This window comes from Dendrobates tinctorius, unplaced genomic scaffold (genome assembly GCF_039654945.1).
Source record: "Dendrobates tinctorius isolate UK_male_01 unplaced genomic scaffold, ASM3965494v1 ptg000309l, whole genome shotgun sequence".
NCBI lineage: Eukaryota > Metazoa > Chordata > Amphibia > Anura > Dendrobatidae > Dendrobates > Dendrobates tinctorius.
Window position 1 is genome coordinate 3,614,683 of NW_027361976.1, and position 24,901 is coordinate 3,639,583.

Here is a 24,901-nt window from a genome sequence, read left to right on the forward strand (position 1 = left end):
TTGGCCTACTGAAATGTATGTTCAGTAAATGCACTCAATACTTGGTCGGGGCTCCTTTGGCATCAATTACTGCATCAACGCGGCGTGACATCGAGGCGATCAGCCTGTGGCACTGCTGAGGTGTTATGGAAGCCCAGGTTGCTTTGATAGCAGCCTTCAGCTCATCTGCATTGTTGGGTCTGGAATCTCTCATCTTCCTCTTGATGATGCCCCATAGATTCTCTATAGGGTTAAGGTCAGGCGAGTTTGCTGGCCAATCAAGCACAATGATATTGTTGTTTCTAAACCAGGTACTGGTACTATTGGCAGTGTGGACAGGTGCCAAGTCCTGCTGGCGAATTAAATTTCCATCTTTAAAAAGTTTGCCAGCAGAGGGAAGCATGAAGTGCTCTAAAATTTCCTGGAAGATGGCCGCACTGACTTTGGTCTTGATAAAACACTGTGGAGCTACACCAGCAGATGACATGGCTCCCCAAAGTATCACTCATTGTGGAAACTTCACACTAGACCTCAACAAGCTGTCTCTCCACTCTTCCTCCAGACTCTGGGACCTTGATTTCCAAATGAAATGCAAAATTTACTTTAATCTGAAAACACCACCTTGGACTACTGAGCAAGAGTCCAGTTCTTTTTCTCCTTGGCCCAGGTAAGACGCTTCTGGCGTTGTCTATTGGTCATGAGTGGCTTGACACAAGGAATGCGACACTTGTAGCCCATGTCCTGGATACGTCTGTGTGTGGTGGCTTTTGAAGCAATGACTCCAGCAGCAGTCCACTCCTTGTGAATCTCCCCCAAATTTCTGAATAGCCGTCCTTAACAATCCTTTAGAGGCTGCGGCTATCCCGGTTGCTTGTTCACCTTTTTCTACCACACTTTTTCCTTCCACTCAACTTTCCATAATTATGCTTGGAATCAGCACTCTGAACAGCCAGCTTCTTTAGCAATGACCTTTTGTGGCTTACTCTCCTTGTAGAGAGTGTGTCAATGACTGCCTTCTGGATATTTGTCTGTCAAGTCAGCAGTCTTCCCCATGAATGAAAATTGAAATAGACTAAGGGACCTTTTTAAAAACTTAGGAAGCCTTTACAGGTGTTTTTTGTTAATTATTCTAATTTACTGAGATAATGACTTTTGGGTTTTCATTGGCTGTAAGCCATAATCATCAACATTGACAAAAATAAACATTTGAAATAGATCACTGTTTGTAATGATTATATAATTTTCACTTTTTCTATTGAAGAACTGAAATAAATTAACTTTTTGATGATATTCTAATTTTGTGAGAAGCCCTTGTATATGCATATACACACAATCATAAACGCAGACATGCACACATGCATAAACACATGCACACACAGACACAAAGGGACGACTCCAGGTTTTCGTGAGTCCCGGGCAAAAGAGCCTCAGTGGGCCCACTTAACACATACCACAATTCATGATGCACAGATACGGCAGAGAAATATAAGTATAGCACAATTCCAATGATTTCTCTTACTTATTACATTACATGAGTGATAATTATTGCAAATTCTACAATACCATACAACAGAGGTGATTCAGGTGACTGAGGGTCAACAGGTTTCAGTACCTGTAGTATTAGAGGTAAACGGAATATTGATAAATGTACCCCATGAGAAGAAACTGTCCTTAGCAGTGTACCCTTTACAAAAGTCAATTTCCTCCGACAGAGTTCTCCGTACAGTAATATGGACACCACATAGTCCTCCATACAGCATTATGGGCACCACATAGTCCTCCATACAGCATTATGGGCACCACACAGTCCTCTATATAGTATAATGGGTTCCATATATTGCTCCATACAGTCAATGAGCCCCATATAATGTTCATTATGGAATAATGAGCCCCATATATTACTCCATACAGCATAATGAGCACCAAATATTGGTCCATACAGTATATAATTGGCTCCATATAGTATAATGCTCCATACAGAATAATTGACCCTATATATTACTCCATACAGTATAATAAGCCTCATATAATGCTCCATACAGAATAATGGTCCAGACCGTATAATGGGCCTCAATGCCGCATATAATACTCTATACAGAATGGGTCCCATATAATGTTTCATACAGAATAGGCCCCATATAATGTGCCATACAGAAAGGGCCCCATATAATGTGCCATACAGAATAATAGCCTCATACAATGCTCCAAACAGAATAATGGGCCCCATATAATGGTCCAGACAGTATAATGGGCCCAAATGCCTCATATAATACTCTATACATAATGGGCCCCATATAATGCTCCATACAGAATGGGCCACATATAATGCTCTATACAGAATGGGCCACATAACATGCTCCAGACAGAATAATGGGCCCCATATAATGGCCCAGACAGTATAATGGGCCCCAATGCCTCATATAATACTCTATACAGAATGGGCTCCATATAATGCTTCATACAGAATAATGGCCTCATATAATGCTTCAGACAGACTAATGGGCACCAGTCCATACAGTATAATGGGTTCCAATGCCCCATATACTTTTATGTACAGAATGGGCCTCATATAATGCTCCATACTTAAAAAAATAATCAAATATCTCTCCCTCTTCCCGCCGCAGGGCCGGTCCGCTCAGCGACTTCTGTCTCTCTGCAGTGCTCAGGACAGAGGATGCGCTGTATTGACGTCATCGCACCCTGCTCCCTGAGACGTTACAGAGTCAAAAGATGTGGAAGAGACAGGAACTGCGGAGGAAGATGGAGAAGTAAATATTTCAAACAGTTTAAAGCACAAGGGGGACACTTTGACTCATGTGCCCCATGCATGCCAGTGACCCCAACAGCAAGTGGGCCTTGGCACTGTGTGGCTGTGTCTGTTAAAGTGATGGCCATCAACCAGCGCCAAAGAAGTAACAGGTGGCACTGCACAGCTGCTGGGGGAGAGGCCCAGGGGGCACTTGCCTCATTGCCCCCCGGTCTACCCCAGCTAGGCAGAATCATTAAAGTGAATCGGTTATCACAATTTTGCTCAGCAAACTATAGGCACTATCAGGTGGGAACTGTTATACTGATTAAAATGATATCTGGTGATGAAATCCATCTTGTGGTTGTTGTTTAATCTTTATTTTCAGTTTTGAGTTAATGATATGCTCGTGCACTGTGGTGGCCTGTGGGCGGGGGTCTTTATGTGGTGCTCTGCTTAAGTTGTCATCCTTATGGCTTATGACAGGTCATTGATCCCTCACTGACCTGCCTCCTATTTTGCATACTGCTTATACTATTGTGGGGTTACAAAAAATTAAAAATCAACATCCGGTCGGTCTCTAGCAGTCTGTGACCGGCTGGATCGCTCCAGTGTTTGCTGGGTGATCCAGAAGTCACTACTCTATGTAAATCTATGTAAGGCAGAACAAGGCCAGAACAAGGCTGTCAAAGAATTGACAATTGCATTGAGAATTTGTGACCATTATCTCTGACTTCCAATTAGTCAGAAATTGTGGTTACAAGGTATCGGTGCGGGAACGGAGCGGCGTCAGAAAGAGCTGAAGACGGGGGTGGGTAAGTATAAGACTAGGTGTAGGCACCTTGTGTTAGTAGCACCACTCCAGCATTGCAATAAATAAAAAAAACAAAACACTGGAGTGGTGTCAGAAGACCCCTATAAGGAAAACACATTTAGCACATTTTCAGTTGTGTGTGTGAATGGCACAGTAGCCCAACTGTCTACTTCAATCCTTTCAAGACCTGGCAATTTTTTAATAACCCTTTTGTATTTTTCTCTACTTTTTCTTGTTTGACATAACCTTATGGGTTTTAGTTGCAGTTGTAGTTTTGAGTGATACTAATCACAATTGATTTATGGATTTCCTTTTTATGGCATTCATTGGGTGGCAATATCCTTCCCTGAGTTAAAAGGTTTATGGTCATACCAAGTGTCTAAGGGTTTTTTCTTATATTTTTAGTGGCTAAAAAAAAAAGTTCTGAACAAAGTATGTAAGGGATGGATGGCCTCTGATATGATGAGAAGTTGGAAACGTTGGTGTTGTTTAGCTTAGGAAAAAAAAAAAAAAAAAAAAAAAAAAAAAAAAAAAGACGCCTTAAAAAGATTTCATTTAGGCTACTTTCACACATCCGTTTTTTTAAATCCGGCAAGATGCGGCGAAATTTGTGTAAACCGGATCCGGAATTGGATCCGGTTTTTTCACATAGAATATAATGATCGCCACATCATGCCGGATGGACATGCGGCGCCTCCGGGTTTTGCCGGATACGGCAAACATGCGCCGTCCGGCGTCTGCAAAAAACGTTGGCTGCAACGTTTTTTTGCAGCGCCGGACCGGCTTTTTCAACTGCGCATGCCCGGGCACTATGAGTTTTAACCCCACAAGTGCCCGGCGCGCATCTCTCTCTCTCTCTCTCTCCCCCTCCCCTTCTCTCTCTCTCTACGCTCCATACCTTTCTTTGGCTGGCTCTCTCGTCCCCCTCTGTCTCTCTGGCTGCTCTCTCGTCCCCCGCTGTCTCTCTGGCTGCTCTCTCATCCCCCGCTCTCTCTTCGGCTGTTCTCTGGTCCCCCGCTCTCTCTTCGGCTGCTCTCTCGTCCCCCGCTCTCTCTTCGGCTGCTCTCTTGTCCCCCGCTGTCTCTCTGGCTGCTCTCTCGCCTCCCGATCTCTCTCCGGCTGGCTCTCTCGACCCCCGGTGCTGCGGCTCCTTTAAATGTCCTCCAAGCCGCATCAGGGGCCGCATGTACATCCGGTGTCACCGCTGCAGGCCGGATCCGGCGGCCCTGCTATTCGCCGCAGGCCGCCGGACCCCTGACACCGGATGTCTGAAAGAGGCCTAACATGTATAAATATACTGTATTTTGCGGAGGATAAAACGCACTCCAAATTTTGAAGAGGAAAATAGGAAAACATTTTTTTACTATAATGGTGTGTCTTATTGTCTTATTTTACGGTAGCTTTCCGGGAAGGATGGGGCTGCGGTGGAGCAGGGGGTCACAGGAGGCTAGCAGCTGAGATCTCAATCTGTCAGTGGTGTGGGTGAGGTTATACACAGCTCATCATTCTGCGTTCTCCTTGATCTGCAGCAGAGAAAACAGGGATTCTATCACAACTGCTGCACTCAATCAAGTAAGTGATACATTGCTGGAATCAGGTTCTCTATCCCTACCTCATGCTGCTATCATATTACATAGAAAAATATACAGCATGACATCCCTGCATCATCACTCCATTGGGGAAACGTGTTCAGGTCTTGATGGATTGGTAACTATATTGTATTTTTGATTGACATCCCTAATCACTATTTGCAAGCCTACATGTTAAGTTTTCTATGTAACTTTGTAACCAGACTCTTTTTGTGACTCCAGGTTCGTTATCCACTGTTGAGTTTGTTTGTTCTCACTTAACAGGTAAGGTATGATATTTTAGTTTTCCTTTTTAAAGCTTGGCTATAAAGGGTATGTTTTCACGTAGCGTAATACATCAGGATTTGCTGCGGACTGAACGCTGCGTACAGCCGCAGTGGGTACGGAAAGTATTCAGACCCCTTTAAATTTTTCACTCTTTCATTGCAGCCATTAGGTAAATTAAAAAAGTTAATTTTTTTTCCTCATTAATGTACACGCTGCACCCCATCTTGACTGACAAAAACAGAAATGTAGAAATTTTTGCAAATTTATTAAAAAAGAAAAACTGAAATAACACATGGTCACAAGTATTCAGACCCTTTGCTCAGTATTGAGTAGAAGAACCCTTTAGAGTTAGTACACTCATGAGTCTTCCTGGGAATGATAGTGTAATGGAATGAGATATGATGTCTTTCTTGCTTCCCTTCCTCAGATTGTCCCTTCTGTGTTATTGTGTACAAAGTATATAGCCAAGTGATAATGTTTATGATAAACGTCTGCAGTATTGCTACATAGAAATAGCGTATATACTCGTGTATTAGCCGACCCGTGTATAAGCCAACCCCCCTAATTTTGCCACAAAAAACTGGGAAAACTTATTGACTCGCATATAAGCCTAGGGTTAATGGTGGTCCAAGAAGATGCTCCATAGATAAAAACCCCCATATGCTGCTGCACAAGGGTTAATGCTGGCCCAAGAAGATGCTTCATAAATACCCCCCATATGCTGCTGCACAAGGGTTAGTTTGCCCCCGGTGGTGGTGAGCGTTATTGCACAGGAATCTCTAACAGGTGTGAGACTCTGGCTCCTAACTATAAAGATGTGTCAGGTGTTCTCACTCACTGTTGGTGATATTGGTGTTTTCCAACTATCCTTGGTGAAGGAAGGAGCTAGAGAGAGTTCCTGGCAGCTCAGTCAGAATCCTGGAGTGGCAGCTATGGTGTCAGCGAGGAGTTCTGGCAAAGCTTGGAGGAGTGGCAGCTATGGTGTCAGCGAGGAGATTTTGTAAAGCATGGTGGAGTGGCAGCTATGGTGTCAGTGAGGAGTTCTTGCAAAGCTTAGTGGAGTGGCAGCTATGGTGTCAGTGAAGAGTTCTTGCAAAGCTTGATGGAGTGGCAGCTATGGTGAAAGCTGCACTCAGATGCTGGACTCTGTTGCTGGAAGAGAGCTGCACTCAAATGCTGGACAGCTGCACTTGGATGCTGGACTCTGTTGCTGGAAAGCTGCACTCAGATGCGGGACTCTGTTGCTGGAAAACTGCACTCAGATGCGGGACTCTGTTGCTGGAAAACTGCACTCAGGTGTTGGATCCGGTTGGAGGAAAAGATGCACTCAGGTGTCGGACTCTGTTGCTTGGAGCATTAGCAACAGAGCAAAGCTAAGTGGTGTTTCCCTGTTTGTCACTTTCCTCAATGTGTGTTTTAGTGCAGTGGTGGGATTAGTTTCTGCACCGTCCACTTCACTAGTAAGGGATTGATTCAGGGCGAGCTAGGGATTTCAGGTATTCTGATCGGCGCCTGGTGCGGAACCGGCCTAGGGATCGTTAGGAGTGTAGAGACACTGACTCAGGGGAGTGCAGGAGGTCTCCACGTCCCCGTTCCCTTTCGCAGGGCCACTATTGTAATTGTTTTCCTGGTTTTCCCTTTTATTCTGAAATTCACCCTGCTGGAGGCGGTGTATCCAGACATACGTGTACTACTGAAATTTGCCTGCTGCAGGCGGTGTATCGGGCTGCACGTTCTATTATTTAAATTCGCCCTGCTGGAGGCGGTGTATTCAGGGTCACGCGTGTCATATAAATTCGCCCTAATGGAGGCGGTGTGTCCAGTCACACGTGACCATGACACAGATGGGTCGGATGCTTTACCAGAGGCAAACAAACCTGGTGGCTGATGATTTCGAGTCAGAAGGAATTGTCATCATGGCTAGGTTAGGCCAGGAAGGAACTGGGGAGCAGTCTAGGTAGGTCTGGTTCGGGCATGTACTGCACAGAAGTGACAGCCAGAAAGGGAAAGATGAGGAAACAAGCAAATGTCACAATGTACCAACTGTGGATGTGTGAAATACTCAGTAAAGAAAGTGTTAAAGTTGACTCGGACTGTGTCTCCATTGCTGGAGGTCGCCTGGAAGAGGAACCGTTATTGCCTGGGAAGTGCCCAGAGGAAGCGGATTCTGGAGATGCAGGCATGCAGAAGAGAAGAGAACATTTTTCTGTAGGGGAAGGACTAGACATGGATATGGCAGATGTTCAGGTCATGACTACAGTCCTGTCCCTCCCTTACAATGCAACAAGTTTTTCACACTTGGATTTGGGGATCTTCTACCATTCTTCCTTGCAGATCCTCTTCAGTTCTGTCAGGTTGGATGGTGAATGTTGGTGGACAGCCATTTTCAAGTCTCTCCAGAGATGCTCAATTGGGTTTAGGTCAGGGCTCTGGCTGGGACAGTCAAAAATGGTCACAGAGTTGTTCTGAAGCTACTCCTTTGTTATTTTACTGTGTGCCTAGGGTCATTGTCTTGTTGGAAGGTGAACCTTCCAGCCAAGTCTGAGGTCCAGAGCATCCTGGAAAAGGTTTTCATCCAGGATATCTCAGTACTTGGCCGCATTCATTTTTCCTTCAGTTGCAACCAGTCGTCCTGTCCCTGCAGCTGAAAAAACACCCCCATAGCATGATGCTGCCACCACCATGTTTCACTGTTAGGATTGTATTGAGCAGGTGATGAGCAGTGCCTGGTTTTCTCCACACATAAGGCTTAGAATTATCACCAAAAAGTTCTATCTTTGTCTCATCAGACTAGAGAATCTTATTTCTCATAGTCTGGGAGTCCTTCATGCAATGGCGGATCTTAATAGGGGCGGATGGGGCGGTCGCCCCTGGCCCAAGGTTTTTTGGGGGCCCAGAGGCAGGGGCTGGGGCGGGCTGGGCCGGGTGGCAGAGAGGCAAATGCCCCCCGGACCGCTCCCCCAGCACCTGTACAGGGCCGGCCGTGCCCTGTGCTGTGACGCCGCCGGCAGCAGACAGCCGCCCGCGTCACATTCTATGAGGGGCCGGGAGCTGTGCACGGCCGTCACCTTGACGGCTGCTCAGCTCCGGCTGTACTTCCGGGTCAGATGACGGGCGTGCGCGATGACGTCATCGTGCACGCGCCGACATGTCCCGGAGGATGCTGAAAGCAGAGGCGCTGCTGGGGAGCGAGCCGGCTGTGAGGTAAGTATGGGGAACTTTTTTTATTTTTTTTTTTATTTATAAAATGAATTAAATGGGGGAGGGGGTGAGTGGGGGCTGTACACAATGAAGGGGGGTGACTGGGGCCTGTATATGATGAAGGGGGGTGACTGGGGCCTGTATATGATGAAGGGGGGGTGACTGGGGGCTGTATATGATGAAGGGGGGTGACTGGGGGCTGTATATGATGAAGGGGGTGACTGGGATTGTACAGGATGAAGGGGGTGAGTGGGGGCTTCACAGGATGAAGGGGGGATGAGTGGGGCTGCACATGATGAAGGGGGGTGAGTGGGGCTGCACATGATGAAGGGGGGGTAAGTGGGACTGCACATGATGAATAGGGGGTAAGAGGGACTGCACATGATGAATTGGGGGTAAGGGGGACTGCACATGATGAATTGGGGGTAAGGGGGACTGCACATGATGAATTGGGGGTAAGGGGGACTGCACATGATGAATTGGGGGTAAGGGGGACTGCACATGATGAATTGGGGGTAAGGGGGACTGCACATGATGATGGGGGAGTGGGGCTGCACATGAAGTTGGGGGGGAAGGGGACTGCACATGATAAAATGGAAGGGGGGATAAGGGGCTGCAAATGATGAAGCGGCACTGCAGATGAAGTGAGTGGGTGATAGGGGACTGCAATGGATGAAGTAAGGGGACTTCAAATTAAAGTGGGGACATTAAAGTGGATCCCTTATGGCCAGGATCACGTTGGGCGATTTTGTGCGTATTGGCCGTAGGCCTACAGCTTATGTGCAACGTCTTTTTAGGCCATGTCCACACGTGGTGGAATGGTGGCGGGTTTTCCGTATGGACCCGCAGCAAACCAAGTGCTGCGGTCTGTACGGCTGTCAATTCCCGCACGGGGACCGCAGCGCTCAGGTGGGAAGGGGGGTACAGGGGCCCAGGTTTTATGAACAGCCCCGGGCCCATAGTCCACTTAATCCGCCACTGCCTTCATGTGTTTTTTAGCAACCACTATGGGGGCTTTCATATGTCTTGCACTGAGGAGAGGCTTCCGTAGGGCCACTCTGCCATTAAGGCCCAACTGGTGGAGGGCTGCAGTGATAGTTGACTTTGTGGAACTTCCTCCCATCTCCCTACTGCACCTGTGGAGCTTAGCAACAGTGATCTTGGGGTTCTTCTTTACCTCTTTTACCAAGGCTATTCTACCACGATTACGCAGTTTGGCTGGATGGCCATGTCTAGGACGACTTCTGGTGGTCCCAAACTTCTTCCATTTAAGGATTATGGAGACCACTGTGCTCTTAGGAACTTTGAGTACTGCAGGAATTCTTTTGTAACCTTAGCCAGATCTGCGCCTTGTCACAATTCTGTCTGAGCTCCTAGGCCAGTTCCTTTTGACCTCATGATTCTCATGAGGTCTGACATGCACTGTGAGCTGTGAGGTCTTATATAGACAGGTGTGTGTCTTTACAAATCAAGTCCTATCAGTTTAATTAAACACAGCTGGACTCCAATGAAGGAGTAAAACCATCTCAAGGAGGATCACAAGGAAATGGACAGCAAGTGACTTAAATATGAGTGTCTGAGCATAGGGTCTGAATACTTATGACCATGTGATATTTCAGTTTTTCTTTAATAAATTTGCAAAAGTTTCTACATTTATGTTTTTTTTTTTCATTCAAGATGGGTTGCAGAGTGTACATTAATGAGAAAAAAAATGAACTTTTTTGAATTTACCAAATGGTTGCAATGAACGAAAGAGTGAAAAATTTAAAGGGGTCTGAATACTTTCCGTACCCACTGTATTTTTCCAATACTTTTGAGAATTATTTTTGTTTTTCTGAGTTTAGATGCAGGCGTACTCACCTTCCAGCACCCCTGCGGAAACAGTTCAGACTGCTGCAATAGTCTGCTCTGTTCAGCTGCAGCGATCAGGGGATTAGAAGAGCGTGTTGTTAGTGAAACATGACAGTCAACTGATTGCATCCAGTTACATGATGTAGGGGTTATGTGACTTTTGAATGGAACAGACATTGCTTCTGAAACTGGTGCTGATCTCTGGAACAGCCGATACTGGTTCCGCAGAGTGCAGGAAGGAAGGAGAGTATGTATCGTTTTAATATTTTAAAATCACCCCCCAAAAAAGTTTGTTGAACAAATCCTTAAACTTCATGCCTGACATAGCAAACCACAAAATATCAAAATCTCATTGTGAAGAAACCAGAGTATATCTTATTTACCCAGACGACAATGTTTTTGGCAAACCAAGAAGAATTGACTTTTTTTCTGTATATTGGCTTGTGGATTTAAGTGTTTATTTCTGGTGGGTCAAGAAGACAGAATGCAAACTGACATACTGTGCAAGTCTGTAATAGTGACTTCTACATAGTGTGTGTTTATCTTTGTTTATTGTGTGGTCATATGCTAATTGTGTATTGTACTCTACAGTTTGTTGACTTCAAAGGTAGATAGGGAAAGGCTGTGAGTGTGGACTGAAACACTGAGTGAATCTAAAAATAGATCACATGCCTCGGGTATAAAAAAACCCTCAAGAGACAGAGAGCAGATCTCATCACACAGCGCTACCAGTCGGACATTCTACAAAACGGACGAGAGGTCTGCAGCCAATTCATCATGACACCGTCACAATGGACACGACCCTATGATTTTATAGGAATCAACCTAGGGGTTGTCGGCTCTGGTTGGAAGGACACAGATCTGATCCAGTAACCATCTCTTAACCATGGATATATTTGGAGAAAGCTAGGTTTTGGGACCCACCGGTCGCCTGGTTCAATGGAGATGGTCGGATAAGCCAGGTGGTGACTCTCGTGTCAATTGGCTTTGGACCTTATATGGACTCTATAGACTGTTCTCTGTCATCTCCCTATGCTTGTTGTTACGTCTTCTGTGTGTGTGTGTGTGTGTGTGTGTGTGTGTGTGTGTGTGTATCACAGGTGGAATAGCAACCCTGGGAGCTCTGACCTGTGTGTCAACTGGCTTTGGATCTTGTACAGACTCTATGGACTGTTCTCGGTCATCTCCCTACGCTTGTTGTTACCTCTTCTCTGTGTGTGCGTATCACAGGTGGAATTGTGACCCTGGGAGCTCTGGCATAACATCTACCATTATCCCGGTGAGACCCTGTAATGGGGTAATTTGCTGTGAATAGGAAACCGAGGAGGAAAAACAAGACAACAAGCTAAGTCTCAGAAAACCAGAGAAGTTGGTAACTATGCAGATTGCAGATCCCTGATCTTAACCGCACAACTAGAAGCAGTCGTGGAGTGTTCCTACGTTGGTCCTAGACGCCTCGTCACAACCGGAGAACTACATAAGCCTAAAGCAGGAAAAGAGGAAAACTAACTGCCCAAGAGCAGACCCCAAAGGAAAGACAGCCCCCCACATGTATTGACAGTGAAACAAGATGAAATTACAAACAAAGGCAGGAAAATAGGCTGAGCAAACGATGGGGCCCGGCTAACTAAAAAGGACAGAAAAGGAAAGACACTGTCTGCAATCTGCCAAAACCAACTGTGAGGTAGCGCTGTCATTCACTTAGGGGATTCTCGCTTGCAGCGAACAAAAACCACTTCCAGCACGGATTTTCCATCAATTCATACAGTCCTAGCGGTTTATTCACGCCTCATAAACCACAGCAGCAACAGAAATTTCACTTAATAGCATTACCAGCATAGCGTCCATTATAATGCTTCACTCTTATTATCAATGTCCAGTATGCAGGCTCACTTAGCATCACAATTATCTCACCCACGTCAGGGTTCCTCATGCGGCTGCAGCATTCCGCACACGTTCGTTCCCTCCAGGGAACTCTCAGGCACACATCGCCATTGCTCCCAGCCACTTCACACGTGCTGTCTGGGAGGAAGCTCCATCTCTGCTGGACCTTCCACACTGGACCAACCAGGTCCCAGCCTTCCTCACATGTGACCTACCCTGGCACATTATATGGTCTATAGCCACGCCCACCAGGTCACGTGACTATGACCTCATCACAGGTCCTTCACACACTCACATAGTTTTTTAATACAGGCGTTTTCAGACACACCCCTGGGAGGGTCTGTAGGTCACTGGCCCGCCCAACTCCAAAGTTACCTAGAGACTTCTCCCTTATACCTTGAAATAACACCTCAGCAATACCATTGCTTATCAATACGCATAACTAAGTCTCCATCTCAAAGCCACCCCCTTTGAGATACACAACCATCCTTCAGGATTCTGCCACTCATCCTCTCCCTTGGACCCTCCACACAGCGCCCCCTAGCGGACATAGTGGTTACTACACCACACAACCTACAAAAATATTGTCCAACACTTCTGATAGCAAAATTAACCCTGAAGTCACTAGACTTCAAAACCTATATCAGCACTCTGAAATATTCTGAGACAGAGCAAAAAAGAGGCCACTCTAATAAGGGACAAAAAGCAGATTGGCAAATACTGATTAATAGGAGTGGAATTTCAGCATAGCCCCAGCAGGGGCAGGCTGATTACACAACAAACTGAATTGACCAACAAGCGCAAGTGTGAACATTAGCAAAAAACAAACTTAACTTGAGAAGACTGGAAGAGAGCTGAAGTCCAGGACCTGAGAAGCAGACTGAATCACCAGCACCCGGCTAGGGTGTCGGCTGTCTTATATCCAGTATGATACTCCAGAGATCCAATCGTTATCTTCCTCATCAGGTGGCAGATCACTACCACTTAAACCAACTGCACTACCTCCTGTCACCACCAGAGGGAGAACGGAAGGGGAACTCAACTGGTGGAGCAGAAAATGAGTTCATGACAGTAATTGCTGGGATTGTTCTGTTTGCTATTGAGTGTTGTGGTTCAATAAAGTATTGCCACACTGTTTTACCCTAACCCTGTGTTGTCTATGTAGTGTATTGCCCACCGGGAGATAGAGTGGATGTTCAGTGGTATAAGCACTGGTACATGCAGTCTTGCTAAAGGCAGCTGGGACAGCAGACAAGAGCACCCACTGACCCTGTTTCTCCACACTCATTTCAAAACTCTACAGACACAAACCATCTGGATGAAACTTATCTGTTACCCGTCACAGGCACCTGCAGGACTCACATTAACTTTATCCAAGATAGCAGTGAGAAGCTTTATTGACTCCAGACGCCTCTGAGCGAGAACCAATTTCCTCTCTTGCCATTCCTCAGTGTCCTCTTCTTCTTCCGGACAGTTTTCTTGCTGCTGAAACGCCTTCTGCTCATTCTGTTTCTGCAGTTTCCTCTTCAGCCTGGCCCTTCTTTTTCTTGCTCTTGCCTTCCTCTCCTCAAGTTTTCTTTTTCTGGATGAATATAGAATAATTAGGTGCTCCTGGCATGCATGACAGTAGAGACTGCAAAACGTACAGAACACATGTATGTCTATTGTATACTGCATGGTACCATTTTATATGGAGAGTATATTACTATGTACTAGGCAAAATGGTCATTCTCTTTAGGATTAATAGTACAGCTTTGCTGCATTATTTTATTCTGGTAAATGGCCACCCCCCTTATTGAAAGCAGAGAGACCCTATTTAAGTCATTAGGATTTGTCTGGCGTTGCAGTCTGCCACCTGACCGATCTCTCCCTGCCATGAGTGCCGTTATTCTATTCCTGATGGAAATCAGTTTGGTGGTGTGAACCTGCCCTAACACTTCCTATGTTTATTAGCATTAATATAGAGGTTTTTCAGCTAGATTAAAAATTATTCAAAGGAGGATTTAAAGGGAACAAGTCATGTGCCCAAACGCTATTCACGTCATGGAGTTAATCTTCAGGTTAATAGCGTACTAAAGCTATCCGATTACCACACTGAAAACCCAGAGAGGATACTAACTTTATTCCTCCCAGGAGCCTTGGACTTTCAATCATAGAGGCACGGTTACACTCACCGCTCAGTACACAGGGAGTGGTGGGTGTGACTACACCCCGCCACATTAACTGACAGCCATCTCCACTATATGTCAGTGCAGGGACGACTGCCTCTATGACTGAAAGAGATTAATAACCTTATATCTGTATGTTAATAGGGTTTTGGGAGATGACAAATTCTTTTAAATCCAAAAATATATACAGTCTTTATTTATTATGGACCATGTGTATTACCACAGCATACACTTGTCCAGCCTTCTACAATGTGATTTATGTGGATGGTGTGCCTGTACATTTTTTTCCTTTGTTTAAATTCGTTTTACCCAATTAGGGTATTTGAATGCCACAAAATGGGTGAAGGGTAAGGCTGAGTGCAGACGTACTTTTTTGCCCTGCGGATTTTTCCGCGCAAAATTGAAGAAATCCGCAGGTCAAATGTCCTGCATTTTTCCTGCAGATTTCTTCCATTTTTAGGCTATGGGCCCACGTAGCGTTTTAAAACGCACACTAAAAACTGGACTCCTTTCCAGAAATCGCGCGTTTTATTCCTGCGCGATTTCACAGCGATTTCACCGCGATTCTGTTCGCGATTTTGCCGCGATTTTCTCAAGCACTTTCCAAGCGATTTGAAGCATCGCTAGGAAAGTGATTGACAGGTTGGTCACACTCATCAAACATAGTGTTTGACAAGTGTGAGCAGCTTTTTACTATTGAGGCCACCTATGCAGCATCAATAGTAAAAGATAAAATGTTAAAAATGATAAAAAAAATTAAAAAAAATAAAAAAAATCGGGGTATATTTACCTTCCGACGTCCCGCGCTGCCATCCCGGGCCACAGTGTTCCCAGTAATGCCTTGCGAGACCTGTGATGACGTTGGTCTCGCGTTACTATAGCGATCTCGCGAGACCGCTAGAGTCACGCGAGACTACATCATCACAGGACCTTGCCGCAAGGCATTACTGGGAACGCTGAGGCCGGGAATGCAGCGCGGGACGTCGGAAGGTAAATATACCCCGATTTTGTATTCTTTTTTTTTTACAGGGGTATGGTACCCAGGGCCTGGAGGACAGTCTCCTCTCCTCCACACCGTGGGTACCAACCGCACATGAGACGCTTAACTTCGCGCATGGTGGGCATAGCCACATGCGGGAAGTAAGCGATTCTCATGCATTCCTATGGGTGCGGAATCGCAGCAATTCTTTGCGATTCCGCACAAAAGAATGATCATGCTGCGATTTTTTCCACGATGCGTTTCCGCTGCGGAAAAAAGCGCAGCATTAGCACAGCATGTGCGGAATGCCATAGGAATGCACGGGGGGCGTTCTGTACACGATTTTTAAACGTTTTCGCTGCATTTTCGTGCCGAAAATCGCAGCAAAAACGCTTAAAAATCGCATCGTGGGCACATAGCCTTAATGCGGTTTTCATGCGGTTTTTGTGCGGTTTTCCACTGCGGTTTTCCCCCTGCGGACTTGGAGACAGGGGAGGTGGAAAACCGCACAAAAGTAGTGACATGCTGCGGATTTTGTACCGCAGGAAAACCGCGTGGAAAAATCCGCAGCGTCTGCACAGCGTTTTTTTTTTTTCATTGACTAACATGCTACTGTACATCACAATGCGGATATGCAAAGTTTCTGGGCGGTAAAATTCGCTGCGGATCCGCTGGATATCCGCATCATGTGCACACAGCCTAATAGTTTGCTCATATGAGCAAGAGTGGACATCTGTTGAGTAAGGACTGCTTCCATTCTAGCGCATGCTCCACTTATCACATATTGTCAGACCATGTTCCCACAATCAGTTTTTGACGCTGCATGTTTTCACTGTGCAAAACATGCAGCCTCTTACAGTTCCAGCAAAGTGGATGGGATTTATAGAAATCTCATGCTCGCTTTTTCTTTCTTTACTCAGTGTAAACTGACCCGCGGTTCATGTTTCAAATCCGCAACAAGTCAATTTCTCTTGCTGATACGCAGAGTTTTCTGTGCAGATTTTTTCCTTAGATTCACATTAGATGCGGAAAATCCACAGGTAAAAAACATGTGTTTTTAGTGCGTTTCAGTTACGCAAATGCATCAAAAATGCATGTAATCCGCATATGACTATCAATAAAGTTTTGTCGAAGCCAAGTAGCTGGAGGTATCAAAAACAAAGCAGCTTTATTTAAAAGCATGATAAAAAAAAAAAAAAAATAGCATCAAAAACACAATAAAACGCATGTAAAAAAAAAGCACTAAAAAAATATAATGAAAAGATGCAAATAATCTAATTGGTGCAGAAAAGCTGCAACATCAAAATCTCACCAAAAGCTCATATCATGCTAACATAGCCTTAAAATGGGTTTATATTCATTACATATCCATTACAAATCTTAAAATTTGTGGTTACATGGTGCTTTGGGAAAATTTTCTTGCACTGCACTCATAAAAAGAATAGTGTTTCTGCATCTGCTAAAATTCCAAACAGGCTGATGCCAAGCACCTTCATTCTCACAATCAGTAATGCTGGAGTCACACATAGCGACGTACCAGCGATCCCGACAACGATATCAACGTGTCAGGATCGCTGGTAAGTCGCTATGTGATCGCTGGTGAGCTGTCAAACAGACAGCTTCACCAGCGATCAGCACAGCGACGCTCAGCGCGTGGCGTCGCTGTGTTCGTTAGTTACCAGCGCGCTGATGCAGGTAGCTGGTAACTAACGACTAACGTACACATCGGGTATCCAAGGGACGTGTGTCCCTTAGATACCCGATGTGTACGTTAGTTACCAGCTGATCGCTGGTCTCCCGCCTGTCACACGCAGCGATGCGTGCTGGCCAGCGGGAGATCAGCGACGAAAGAAATGTCCAGAGGTTTCTTGCAGCGATCAGCGATACCGGCAGGGGGCCGGTCGCTAATCGCTGTCACACACAGCGATCTCGCTGGTGAGATCGCTGTTGTGTCACAAAACTTGTGACTCAGCAGCGATCTCGCTAGCGAGATCGCTATGTGTGACGGGGCCTTAAGAGTCACAGTAATCAGATCTTTATCCAAGATCTAGGCTGCAGGACCAATATTTAAAAGTCTATGCATCTCAACTTCCATAATCATAGTCAGCAGACATGAGATCAGTGTCTTCAATTAATTTTAATGTTTGAATAATACATTTTTCTCATGTTTCATTTTACATACAATCATGGACAAAACTGTTGGCACCCTTGAAATTGATCCAAAAAGTGAAGTATATCACCCAGAAAATTATTGCAATTATACATGTTTTGTTATACACGTTTATTGTCACGTGTTTACCGCAACAGAGAGGAGCCAGAAGACAGCAGCGTTTGATTTCTCCTACTCCTGCACTGATTAGAATCACTTCACCTTCATATTAAACGGTGCATGTTTCTTTCAGCATTGCAGGGGTTAATCTGCTCAGTTGAGAACTCCTGGAAGATTTCCTGTATTAAGGCTCTAAGCTGTTCACTGCTAGCCACTCCCATCTCCTATATGATCTGGGCCCCGACTAGCACTCATTGTCAGTGTAGCTTCATTCGGTATGGTTAGGAGATGGTGGTTTGTGGCTGTTGTTTAAGAAGTCGTTGGGTGGATTTATAAGAGAATGTTGCTAGATTTTGGGTGTGTGCCAATCCTCCTCCTTATGCTACTTTGGATTTACCCCATTCTCCACCCCCCATTGCTTACCTCTGTTGTTCATGTGAGTATGTACGTATGATTGGTATTTTCCTTCATCCTTGTATCACCTTGCTGGTCTGGTTGATGTATTACAGTAGAGTACTACTCCCCTCTTCCCCGGGTGGGGGAAGGGTACAGACAGAGTGGATTCATGCGCAAAAGCAATGTACGTGGCCTTAGCATCTTCACCATCAGAAGTAATCAGGGAAATAGAGCAAGCTAGGGTGACCCTACCATTAGAGACAGAGAAGGAGCCCCTGGTCCCGGGACACCCAACAACAGAGTTGTGAAATTTATTTTCTTTGTGTGTATGGGATCAGCACACAAAAAGCAAATTGGACTTAATTTCGCACAAAACCCCCCAATGGGGGCTCCTAAGATTATGCTTAACTGCTGCGCGCACTGTGATCCTGAGACATTGGAAATCCTCCCAATCTCCAAATATGTCTGAATGGGTTAAGGAGATGAACAGCCTCCAAAGTATGGAGGAATTGTCCGCTGAAGTTAATGGTTAAATGGAGAAAAATCTGCAGGTTTGGAGTCCTTGGACTATGGATACAGACTCAGGATTTTCAATCCCCCTCTTCTAAGCCATAAGAAAGATAGATTGAACAATACGGATTAGACAGATGTCATTATAGAGGTGCAAGTTGCCCCCTGTTATATCAGACTTTAATGGTCCCCCCCCTCCCTCCCAACCCCCTTTTTCCCTTCTCTCTCCCCCCCCTCTCTTCCCCCCTTATTCCTCTTCTTCGGCTCATTCTTTCCTTTTGTGTTTATGTTCCGGGTCTGGACCCTCCTCCTGTCCGAGAGCGGAGATAAAAGGAAAAAGCACACGCAGCAGAGGAGTTTGGTGTGAACGTAGGGCAGCGAGCAGTCAGGCGAGAGGCACGCTCCGCTTCCCCACCCGACGAAGAGCACCGGCGCCACGACAGACCGCACTGACAGGGTCCCCCGATGTCTGCAGCGGGACCGCTGCACTGAGGGGAGCCATGTGTCCAGCAGCCAGGCAGAGGAGTGCTCCGTCCTGGGAGCACCAGCATTGTCCAGGCCAGCATCCGCCATCTCCCGCAGCCAGGCGCGGAGACCAGAGAGGGAGATGAACGTGCAGAGTGTGCCCGATGACTACAAAGAGAGGTACAGAGTATGCCCGGTGACTACAGAAAGAGGTTCAGTGTGCACCTACCAGACTACAAGACAGAAAGGCGCTGTACGCTCAGTGTCTGTGAGTATAGAACACATGCCACATAAGAGGGACCGCATACAGGACCGACACTTGCGCTCTAACTTCACCAGCGTATATTTGCAGAGCCACGTTGGGCATGTACAGGACTGTGACCCGTACCCTTGTCAGCCACTGCAGTATATGGACTAGGCTCAGCGGAAGGTACCGGAGACCGACCGCTGCCGCCAGAAGACGGGGCATTGTAGCCCACAGGACCTTCCTGGAAAAGGTACAGCGTCAGCCATTGCCGGCGCTATTGAGCTCTTAGCAGGATTTACAGTTGGAGGAACTTCTGACACTAGTGCTACACAGGAACTGCAGTTGCTTGATCCATTATTCTTTACCTCAAAATAGCCTTTGCTTTTTGTCCTGTTTATTCCCTTGTTAGTCCCCGGTTATTAAACTTGTTGACCCTTGCTCTGCCTCCTGTCCCTCACTGCATCCTGCAACCTGCTCACACTTTGCATCCTGCCGACTACGCCATCTATGGGTGCAGAGGTGGCAGATCAAGTGGTCAGGGGTGCCCCAAGGGTCAGTATACCTCTGGGAACAATATTGAGTAACCTCCCTAAGCTTACAGGGAACAATATTCTGCTATGGAACTGGACAGAGCAAGTCAGGGGTATGTTGACGATGCACCCCATGACCCCCATAATGGAGGCACAAATTGCCCTGATGGCTCTGGACGGAGAGGCGAGGATCTCCGTTATGTTACAGCCTCCCCATGAGCGCGATACCTTTAAAAAGGTGCTACAGATTCTAGAAGAGACCCCACATATGTCGTAGAATTGCGCATGTGCTTTTTTCGCTGTGTCTAAAGGTAGGGGGGAGTCCATGACCCATTACATGAATGCGCTGCAGGAGATCGATGCTGTGATTACTAAGTGAGACGGTGTAGGCCCTCCTGATATTGTGCTGCAAGACCAATTAGTGACAGGCTTTAGAGATGCGCTGCTTAAGCAAGCCTTGCATGAGCGCCTGCGGGTTAATCCACGCATGACTTTTGCAGAAATTGGGGCAGAGGTGCGCATAAGCGAGCAGGACCGCAGCCTTGACAGGGATGGTTCAGAGTCACGAGGTATCTACCCCGAACGAGGAAGAGCCGGTGTGGTCCCGCAAATTACAACAGGGAATGCAGAAAATATGGGAAGAAATCGAGAGCCTGAAGGAAGTTTTTGCTGCCTCCTTGGAGTCCACTCTCATACCCCGGGGTAACTTACGTAAAGAGGAGCGAGACATTAGAGGAGAGATACGTAGCATGAGAGGAGCTCCAGCCACAGCCCCAAGATTTACGTCCTGATCCTGGGGTGAAGAGCACAGAGGAGGTATGCTTCCCATAGAGGACGGCGACCCAGACCAAAGCGCCCACCAGACAGTCGTGGAAGTGCTGGACGTGTGGAAGAATGGGACACCTGTCAAGAAATTGCCCTACAAGAGACAGCCGACGGCGAAGATTTGCTCACCCTTCCGAAGGTCATGCCAATTGGAGAGGACCTTTACGATGGACTACTTGCTAGAGATGGGGTGCACCTTATGAAGACTGGAAAACATGTATTTGGAAGTCGCCTTGCTACACTTGTAAGGAGAGCTTTAAACTAGAACAACATGGGAAGGGAAGCAAAAGACCAGAAAAAGCCATACACCTGAAAATGCTATTGAGAACTCTGCTATTAAAAGTGGAAAGGAAGAACAAAGACAAAAGAATCTAATTAATAAAAATATTGGAGAAAGAGAAACCAATCACAAACTAAAATGTTTCTATACTAATGCACAAAGCATGGGCAACAAACAAGGAGAATTGGAACTACTAACACAGGAAAAGAAATATGATGTCATTGGAATCACTGAAACTTGGTGGGACGATACACATGATTGGAATACAAGACTAGAAGGATACAACTTATTTGCAAGAAACAGACTTGATAAACGAAGAGGAGGTGTTGCATTGTATGTTAGAAACGCGTATATCTGCACAGAGATTGAAGCTTCAGAGACTGGGAGTTCTGTGGAAACTGTTTGGGTAAGAATACAAGGACAGAACAATGGAAAGGACACCATTGTAGGCATTTACTACAGGCCACCTGTGCAAGCTGAAGATATGGATGAATTCTTTATGCATCAAATGGCCAAGTTCTCCAAAAAATATGACATAGTTGTCATGGGAGATTTCAACTATCCAGACATTTGTTGGGAATCTCTCTCAGGCAACACTAACAGGTCAAGGAAATTCTTATCCTCTCTTGCTGACAACTTTATCTTCCAAAAGGTAAGGGAGAAAACAAGGGGAACTGCTACCTTGGATCTAATCCTTATAAACAGGGAGGAAATGGTTGAGGAGGTAAAAGTGGGTGGGACCCTAGGAGGTAGCGACCATGCTATTTTAGAATTTTGGATAACTAGAGGAGGAAGACCTGTGAAGACTCAGACGTCAAGGTTAGATTTCAGAAAGGCAGATTTTAAGCATTCAGAAAGAGAATTGGAGGGATCCAATGGCTGGATATCCTTAAAGACAAAAATGTCCAGGAAGGATGGGAAATCTTGAAAAGTGAAATTCTCAAAGCACAATTGTTAACAATTCTGAAAAGAGGGAAGAATAGCAAGCATTTAAGGAAACCAGGATGGATGAACACAGAACTTAAGCACATGCTAAAAAGGAAGAAAATAATGTTTATAAAATGGAAAGAGGGAGGCATATCTAAAGAAGAATTTAATGCTGTCTGCAGAACCTGCAGGGCACAAGTCAGATTAGCTAAAGCTGAAAATGAATTGAGGCTTGCAAGAGATGTCAAAAGCAATAATAAAGGATTTTGGGGATATGTCAAAAGTAAAAGAAAAGTCAAAGATGCTATAGGATTTTTACAGGATGAAAATGATGAAACGGTTTTAAATTCCCAGGCAACTATAGGCCGGTGAGTCTGACTTCTATACCAGGAAAGATCTTTGAACAGATTCTTAAACAACATGTATGTCAGTACCTGGATAAGAATGAAGTGATTAAACAGAGTCAGCATGGGTTTGTAACTAATAAGTCATGTCAAACTAACTTAATTTCCTTCTATGACGGAATCACTGATTGGGTGGATCAAGGAAATGCTGTAGATATAGTATATCTTGACTTCAGCAAAGCATTTGACAAAGTATCTCATACAATCCTTATTGAAAAAATGACTAAGTATGGAATGGACAAGGCAACTGTTAGGTGGATTCATAACTGGCTTAGTGATCGGACCCAAAGAGTGGTCGTAAATGGCTGCACATCCAGTTGGAAGAATGTGTCAAGTGGGGGTACCACAGGGCTCTGTCCTGGGCCCTGTATTGTTCAACATCTTTATCAATGATTTAGATTAAGGAATTGAGGGTAAACTGATTAAATTTGCTGATGACACAAAGCTAGGAGGGATAGCTAATACTAGAGAAGAGAGAGAGAGGATTCAAAAAGATATAAATAAACTGGAGAAGTGGGCAGCAACTAACAGAATGGTTTTTAACAGGGAAAAATGCAAAGTACTACATCTGGGCAATAAAAATGAAAAAAAGCATATACAGAATGGGAGGAATAGGGCTAAGCAACAGCACATGTGAAAAAGACTTGGGTATACTAATAGATCACAGACTGAATATGAGTCAACAGTGTGATGCAGCAGCAAAAAAGGCAAATGCAATTCTAGGCTGTATTAACAGAAGCATACAGTCTAGATCACGTGAAGTCATTATTTCCCTCTACTCCTCTTTGGTCAGACCTCATCTGGAATATTGTGTCCAGTTTTGGGCACCACATTTTAAAAAAGACATCAACAAACTGGAGCAAGTTCAGAAAAGAGCGACCAGAATGGTGACCGGTCTGCAAACCCTGTCTTATGAGGAAAGGTTGCAGGATTTGGGAATGTTTAGTTTGCAAAAGAGAAGACTGAGAGGAGACTTAATAGCTGTCTACAAATATCTAAAGGGCTGTCACATTGTAGAAGGATCAACTTTATTCTCATTTGCACAAGGAAAGACTAGAAGCAATGGGATGAAACTGAATGGGAGGAGACACAGATTAGATATTAGGAAAAACTTTTTGACAATTAGAGTGATCAATGAGTGGAACAAGCTGCCACGAGAAGTGGTGAGTTCTCCTTCAATGGAAGTCTTCAAACAGAGGCTGGACAGACATCTGACTGGGATGATTTAGCGAATCCTGCTTTGAGCAGGTGGTTGGACCAGATGGCCCAGGAGGTCCTTTCCAACTCTACGATTCTATGATTCTATGACACTGCCCCTGAAAGAAATGGTATGGTGAGAGGAGGGGAACCGCACCAAGAGCCAGAAAGAGCCACGACGTCGGACACCAAAAAGCGAGGGAGAAGATGTCGACTGTCTCCAGTGAAGTCTTCCCTGCTCCGTCACGTGGAGGCAATCAGGTGGAACGCCAAATTGTATCCAAGGGTCCTGTCTGTGAGGAACAACCCAAAGGAGGGGAGAAAGTGTCAAGTGTCCCTGAAACGCTCACTCCCACGGTTCCCGATGGTGATGAGAAATAATCCCTTTCCTCGGTCTCTGAAGTAGATAGATCGCCGCCCGCTATTCCACGGATAATAAGTGGGCCTGAAACTCCAGAGATAGCTGCTCCATCAAACTCAGACGTGCTCCCGTCCCCTGCGACCCAACCTGACTGCCGCACAACCTGAAGTTCCGAGTACCCGTAATGAGAAAATTCAAGAGGAACTTCAAGGTACTCCATGTGACCATGCTGGTGATTCGCCCCTGCGGAATGCACAGGACAATTTCTTTTGGCAGAATGTGGTGCAAGACAGGCAGGAATGGATGCGAAAATTGTGGGCATCTGTCCCATCTCCAAAGAACAAAAAGGAGCATGAAGAACTCTCGCCCGTGGAATGGCGAGTTAAAGGAGAGGGAGAGAGTATAAGGGGGATGACGAGACCGTGGGTACCTGCGTGCTGGGTTAGAAAATAGAAAGGCTGCATCCTCTGTTTCCTGGGGGAAGCTTTAGTGAGGCGGACCTTCCCCTTTTGCCTGGGGGAAGCTTGAGCGAGGTGGACCTTCCTCCTGTCCGAGGGGGGCGGGGAGATAAAAGGAAAAGGCACGCACAGCAGAGGAGTTTGGCGCGAACGGAGGGCAGCATGCAGTCAAGTGAGCAGTGCACTCCGGTTCCCCTCCCGACACAGAGCACTGGCGCCGCGAGAGACCGCACTGACAGGGTCCCCCGACATCTGCAGAGGAACCGCTGCACTGAGGGGAGCGGTGTGTCAAGCAGCCAGGCAGAGGAGTGCTCCATCCTGGGGGCACCAGCATCGTGCAGGCCAGCATCCGCCGTCTCCCGCCGCCAGCTGCGGGGACCAGAGAGGGAGAGGAATGTGCAGAGTGTGCCCGGTAACTACAGAGAGAGGTGCAGAGTGTGCCCGGTGACTACAGAGAGAGGTGCAGTGTGCCGGTGACTACCAGAGAGAAAAGTGCTGTACGCTCAGTGTCCGTGAGTACAGCACACGTGCCACATAAGAGGTACTGCATACGT

General features: G+C 45.9%; 1 protein-coding gene across 3 annotated transcripts in view; it reads right to left on the reverse strand.

Moving 5' to 3' along the window:
• Positions 1–24,901, reverse strand: part of LOC141073651 (A-kinase anchor protein 17B-like) — a 111,224-nt gene that overhangs the window by 10,814 nt on the left and 75,509 nt on the right. For all 3 annotated transcript variants that reach the window (XM_073560971.1, XM_073560972.1, XM_073560970.1), the window contains exon 4: positions 13,694–13,913. In XM_073560971.1, the coding sequence (XP_073417072.1) occupies positions 13,694–13,913 (220 nt within the window). The remainder of the gene's footprint in view (positions 1–13,693; positions 13,914–24,901) is intronic.